Source organism: Gossypium arboreum, chromosome 5 (genome assembly GCF_025698485.1).
Source record: "Gossypium arboreum isolate Shixiya-1 chromosome 5, ASM2569848v2, whole genome shotgun sequence".
Lineage (NCBI taxonomy): Eukaryota > Viridiplantae > Streptophyta > Magnoliopsida > Malvales > Malvaceae > Gossypium > Gossypium arboreum.
In genome coordinates, this window is record NC_069074.1 from 71605124 (window position 1) to 71612083 (window position 6960).

General features: G+C 29.2%; 1 protein-coding gene across 1 annotated transcript; it reads right to left on the reverse strand.

Moving 5' to 3' along the window:
• Positions 1-5111: 5111 nt before the first annotated feature.
• On the reverse strand, positions 5112-6661 carry LOC108475445 (uncharacterized). Its single transcript, XM_017777410.2, has 2 exons — positions 5599-6661; positions 5112-5489 (listed from the first exon to the last, which is right to left on the reverse strand). The coding sequence occupies exons 1-2, from the start codon at positions 6457-6459 to the stop codon at positions 5403-5405; spliced, it is 948 nt and encodes a 315-aa protein (XP_017632899.1). The 5' UTR covers positions 6460-6661; the 3' UTR covers positions 5112-5402.
• Between the last annotated feature and the right edge of the window lie 299 nt (positions 6662-6960).

The window sequence follows — 6960 nt, forward strand, 5'->3', positions numbered from 1 at the left end:
ATATTATTAAGATTTTAAATTATTAATAATATTTTATGCATTGCTAGTTATAATTATAAATGTATATTTTAATATACTAAATTATACATAACTATTGATGTTATATCTTTTATTATAATCTATATTGTAATAATATATATATATATATAATAGTAGTAGTACATTATATATTACTATTACTATTATTATGTATTATTGTTTATTATTATATTAGTTGAAATATGCTCTAAGTCCTTACACTTTTTATACATTTAAAAGTTAGTCCTCCTACTACATTATATCATATAATATATTAATAATTTATATTACGCATCAATGATTAAACATTATAATATTATGTAATATTATATCCTTTATTATAATCTATATTTATAATAATAGTTATATATGTTTTCTTTTAATAGTTATTATTATGTTATATTATTAATAGTACATATATTAAATGATTATTTTATGTATTAGTGATATACTAATTTAATATATTGATTTAAGGTTAGGTTAACTAATCGATTTTGATAATAGTTATATAATATATTATTATATTATCATTAAAGTTTAATTTTATAGATTTTAATAACTATTAATTCTATATATTTATTATACATTATAGTATTAAAATATTTTATATTAAATTCATATATCTAAAAATTTATTTCCTTTTAAATTAACATAAAAATATTATTAGTTACTTTTCCTATTAATAAAATTTTAATATAAATATGCGATGGTTATGAATATATTTTCAAAAATTAAAGAATTACCATTTATATATATTTTAACTAATATCATAAAATTATATTAATTATTAATGTTTATTATGGCTGTTCAGTTATAAAGTTGAGTTTTTTGGACTTTGAGTTAAATTTATCTCGAGTTTGGGTCAAATCGTCTTGAGCTTGAGTATATTATGGGCTCGGGATTTCTTAGACTCGGGCTTTTTCAAACTTGAATCTGTTACAAACTCAGATAGGCACGGGCGACCTTTTGGGCTCAAGCCTATTTTGTCAACTTTACACCTCTTGAAAAGGACAAACACCTACTCATAAGTTCATATTTCCAATCCTCACTTATTTAAGTGATCGTGTCTTAAGGTTAAAAAAATATTACATAAGCAACATAGATTATGATTTTGTCCAATGACCTTGTCACATGTGTGTTACCTTCAAAAGATATCCATAATTCCTTTAGATTAAATCTATTCACCTAATTTGATCGATTTTATCTCATGGTCAGAATAGCATCTTCTGTAATGAAAATGAACAATATTTGCAAACAGTAGTGATATTCATTCATCCCAAACAAATAACCCATTGTCACATTCCATTTTCATAGTTCATGCAATGCCATTGAAAGGTTTATCAGAACTATGAATTTCACTATTGTAAGTGAAGTCGTGTCATACAAAAGTCATACACTTAATATACTTTCACTCACTACCATGAGAGCACATGTTTTCAATATATTAAAGTAAATGAGTTTTGCGTACAAGATCAATCACTTACTTAAGATTGAGGTAAGTCACAATATGCATGTCACAAGTGAATAAATTAATAAATAGATCAAGAATAAATTCTACTTTGGTCCAGTCTAAAGTATTGTAGACCCAACCAATGACACCTATGTTTCTATTTTTAGGAGTCAATAGCTCCGATAGCCAAGATAAACTATCTCCATAATTGTACTTATAGATAATATAATCGTCCTCTAAAGTCATTTGTTTAGTTTGATTCCTTTGGACAACGGACAATTTAGATTACCTATTAATATAATTTATTTTTTTTCATTATAATCATTTCCTTTTGATGCAACTTAATATTTATTAAAATATTAAGTAATCAATAAGTGAATAATTTGATTATGCATTTTACTTGTCATGCAAAAATCATTAAAGACAACTATAAAAAATATGATTAATTACTTATATGAAAATTTATTTATTAAATTAGTTCAAAAATTACGAAATTAGTGTACTAAAGCACAAATCCTAACATGATTACCCTATGGTAGAAGGCTTGTCTTAGGGCTATGAGAAAGAATGTAATGAAAAGTGAATTGATGTGAGCAGGTCAAATGGGCGAAGTCTGCACTGCTATTCTTGTAGACTGGTCTAAACAAATCTAGTTTAGGGAAGTAGGTGATTTCGCGAGGTGGATCTTGTTTGTATGATATAATAAACCTCATTTTCTATGTAAACGAGACTCAAATCAATTCAATTTGTCATGCTCAATCTTCTCCTCCAGTATTTTTGTAAGCTTCGTTTTAGAGTTTAAACTATTTTATACCTTCAAATTTTTTTATTAAATAGATTTTGGATGGAACCCAATTTGATTTTGATCTATATTGTCATAGAGACAAGGTAGTCAATAAAGATGAATATAAAAAATTTTTTAGGCGTTGAAATTAAATTGTAATTTAAATGAAATTTTTAAATTTATTAAAAGCAAGTGGGTAAATATGAAATAACCCCTTCAATTCCTTTAAAGTTTCAATCACCAATCTCATTTGGCTAGCATAGAACCTCAAGTCCCACAACCAATTTACTCTGCAAAGATGACTATTTGTCAAATTTTAAACAAACAAAAAAAAAATCCTATTAGGGGATAGTGTCGAACAAGAAGGTGATGATGGGGTGATATGGTGGTTGAAGAGATGATGAAGGATGGTGATAAGGCCTGCGCAAAGCAGCTTGGGACTAAGGCATACTTTGATGATTTTTCTTGTTTATTGGAGTTATTTAGTTTAACAGAACTGACCTATTACTTAGAAGAGACTCAACTTTACTTGTATCTTCATTAAATTGTAAACATTCCAGTAACTTGTATTTTTATCAAGATTACTATTGTAAATCTTAAAAGATAAAGATGTATAGAGTTTGAATCCTTTAGAACTCTCCTATTGTAGATCAGAACTAAAATTAGCTAGTGATGTAATTTAATATATATTGTTTAATCTAGGGGAACTCAATTATAAATAAAGCACTCTCTCTTCATTTGCAATCACTTCACTTAGTTAAAGAATATATTTGAGAACGTTTATTCAAACACTTTGTGTGCATTATTTTTTTGTGGTTTTTCAATTCTTTCGTTACTCATACGCTTTGAGTTGTTTCTGTTATATTTTGGTGCCTTAGAGAATTTTTGTGAGAATTCTCATATTTCGAAAGTTAAGTTGACTTAGACAAATTTGAAGCAAAGAAATCGCCTAAAATCGCGCGGTTTTTCAGACTAAAATCCTAACCCTGTGACAAATAAATGGTGATGAAACAAAGAAACCAAAACTATTAGGGTACTTTTTAAAATAATATTTTTTATTTAAGAAAATTCCGTTCTACGTCAAATTTTCGTTTAAAATTTTAAAGGAAGTGATCAAAATTATCCAACTTTGTACGTGGGAGTATAAATTGTAAACTTATTTTAATATTTAAAATAATTTTTATGATAATTAAGGATAATTTTACCATGCATTATAATATAAAAACATAACGCATAAACATAAAAAGAAGTCATGTATCGGTCTCTAAGATTCTTAGGGCATTCAAATTATACATAATCACATAATAATTAATCGAAAAGTTAACTATGTTAACTATTTGGAATAATTAATAATATTATAAAAATATAGGGTAAATTATTTTAGAAATTAAAGTATAAAGATTAAATTTTAGATTTAGACATAATAGAAGGACCTAAACTATAATTTAATCATTTTTACAACGTAGAAAAAAAATATCATTGACGCGTGGCATATATAGTTTTTATATAAACTGTATAGATTGTTTTTCTTAAAAGAAAGAATGAGTTATTCAAATATAAAAATATTATTTTAAAGTGAAATAAAAAAAAGTCATCATAAAAATGTTTTAATTTTTAAATATAAAAAGTAGTAGAATTGGAGAAAATATATATATATTTATTAGGATTTATATCAAACTAAAATTATAGTTCAAATTTTAAATTAGTTCATAAACTTTAAAATATTTTAATTAAATTTTTCATCAATATGACATCAATTTCCATATTAAAGCTCGGAACATTTTAAAACATGTGTATACTTATTGTATGAATAATTTTAAATAATTCCATTAAAATTTAGAAAGATTTTCTTTAACACTATTCGAGATAATGTATTTAAAATTCGCCAAATATTTTAGTATGTTGCATCGATTCAACCTAACATTCAACACTAAATTAATAGAAAATTTTGATTAATAAAATAATGATATTTTTAAAATTCGATTAACTCTTTCGAAATAAAAATTAATTTAGAATCTAATATGAAGATACAAGTAGTGAAATTAATAATATTATGAAATTTAGGATAAAATAAATCTAACTATAATATATTCTAAGGAAAATAATTAAAGCTTTTAGACTGTACAAGCAAAATTAAGATAATGATAATAAATATAAGTAAATAAAATACTGAGATATGTTGCAATTTTTATCTAAAATTAAAATATAAAATACAGAATTTACTTTAAAATGACCTTAGTCATTTATTGTTTTCTTTCCTTCTCTTTTCATGTGGCTTTGAAGTAACATTTTGACTTTAGTATCAGTAGGAAAATATTACTAGTCATTTCCATATTATCCAGGAAAATATAAAATAGTTTAAAAGAGTTAACACTAGAGGAACATATAATAAATAATATACGTATATAATATAGTAAAGTTAACTCACTTCAAATTTTATCATTACAATTTCCTTAATTGAGTTATGCTTAATTAACTCATTCTCCCAACTTAATCAAGAGTTTATATTAAAATAAACTTTTAATTAGTTAATAAAGTTAAAATTTATTTATGTAGCTTACTCAAGTTATTTTTTTTACTTAAAAGTAAAAAAACTAAATTATTTTTATAATTTCTCTAAATTATTTTGATCAAAATAATACTTCTAATTCAATCAGATAAGCTCAACTTTGAAGCTCAACTAAGGATTATTAAAGTTAATACAAAACAAATCGTAATTTAATAGGTAAAGGTAAATTTGAAGCTCAACTTTGATTTTGAAGGTCGACTTGTCTAAACTCATTTGATTCTAATTCCACAAAATCGCACCAAATTCGATCTTTTTTCTTCTCCAAATAGCAAAGCATCACAGATGGAAACTTGGTGAATACATTTCTTTATACAGCTTTTGAGAAAAGATAAAAATGAATGAAGAAGAACAACTGAAACTACAGCACAATGTTGCTGGGAAATTCAACATTTATATGAAATATTCCCATTTGAGATACTCTAACACTAGTTACGGTCAGCAATTTACCATATGTCAGCTTACACAAACAATCCATGCCCACACTTTACCATCTCCGCACCACAATTAAATTTCATTTCTTTGGTTGCCCACAAATTGTGGGAACCAGAGGTAAAATAAGGTGAGAGTTTTTAGATCTCAATTCAACTTACATTGCCGTTTTCAATCACCTCTGGAACCTTGTAAGAATCCACCCTCACCTCCCTCAGTTGTAAGCCCGGAAACAACGACTGCACCCATAAAGCAAAAACCAGTGGTTATTGAAGTAAACCGAAAACAATCGGGTAATCATTACCGGAAAAAAAAATATACAAGTGAAAGAGAAATATTAAAACTTACATCCAATTCCCTTTGAACATAACGTGCGCGTTTCTTTGGCCTTTTTCGAGGGCGACGCCCAACCATCACCATGAAATCCTCCTCGATCTCTTTCTTCGACAGCGGCACCGAGAATTTCGGTCGTGCTCTTTTGTTCTCGTCTGCCGCCGTCGCCGACGCTACCGACGGTCCTCTTACTCTTACTCTGGATGAGTTGATCACCTCATTCTTCGTCGGAGAACTGTGGTTGCTGTTCGTTTCTCCACCATCAATCGGAGCTTTGCACGCCGCACGCCTCGTCCTGAGATTCCACGACCTCGTCTCCACCTCCACCTCCACCGTCGGCGATTCTTCCTTCTCTTTTTCTTTGTCTTTCCATTTCTGTTTAGGCTCTTTGAATTCATTCTCATCGACCACCATCTCATCACCGTCGGAGACTTTGTCCCTAAAAATTGCATCTTTGATCTTATCCGCCGCCGTTTTAAGATCCTTCATAATCTTCTCCCTAACAGCCTCGATCCCCTCCGCGGTCTCTCCCTTCGGAATCATCAAGCGCTGCTCCCTCCCATAATCGTTGGTCGGAGACGACGCCGATTCTTGCCGCCTCATCCCACCAACCATCAAGCCCTCAAATTTCGACGGGGGAGATCGGCGTCTCTGAAAGCGAGGACGACGATGACGATCAGCAAAGGAGGCGGAGGAAGATTCGTCGGTGGCGGTGGCGGTGGCGGTGGCGGCGGCGGAAGCATCACCAAGTTTCATACACCTTAGATACCTCTGATTCCCCCACTTCAAACATGGGAGATTGAAATTGTGAAGAGGATACGATCTGTCGGTTCCCATCGCCATGTCTCTATCACCAGAACACACCATTGGTCGCATAAAAAACACACTGGCCAAGCTCAATCTTTCAAACAGCCAACGGAGAGAGGTTTTATATATATATAAATTTGATTTCCCGTTGAGGATTGGTTCCTTCTTTGCGAATGCCAATCACGGTTTTAACGTTCGGGTATATGAGATTTTTGGAGGGTTTTCTCGTAATTTTAAGTCTTCGGTGGAGCGCTTCAGGCTAAAGTGCGCCCCGGTGCTTACATTAGGGGACCTGACTTCACCCGGGTGATACGTCGTTTTGAGTTACATGGTTGGCCTAACTACCGTTTGATAAAAACCACGTTTTTTAATTTAATTTCCCTTCTCCTTCTTGTACTTGATAATTTATACATTGCATTGCATTTTATTTATAATATTTGTACTCACTTCTAACCATTTAAATGTCTTGTTATTCGATTTTAACATTTTTAAATATTATATTTATGGTATTTTTTAATTTAATATATACATTTAATAAATATTTAAAGGTAACTTTTAAGGTTTAATTCA

What these genes read in the sequence shown, in the direction of transcription:
- LOC108475445 (XM_017777410.2), bottom strand. Translation starts at nt 6,459, where the DNA reads ATGCGACCAATGGTGTGTTCTGGTGATAGAGACATGGCGATGGGAACC. An exon ending in ATGTTCAAAGGGAATTGGAT is followed by an intron (nt 5,490 to 5,598) that starts GTAAGTTTTAAT and finishes TTATGGGTGCAG; the next exon opens with TCGTTGTTTCCGGGCTTACA.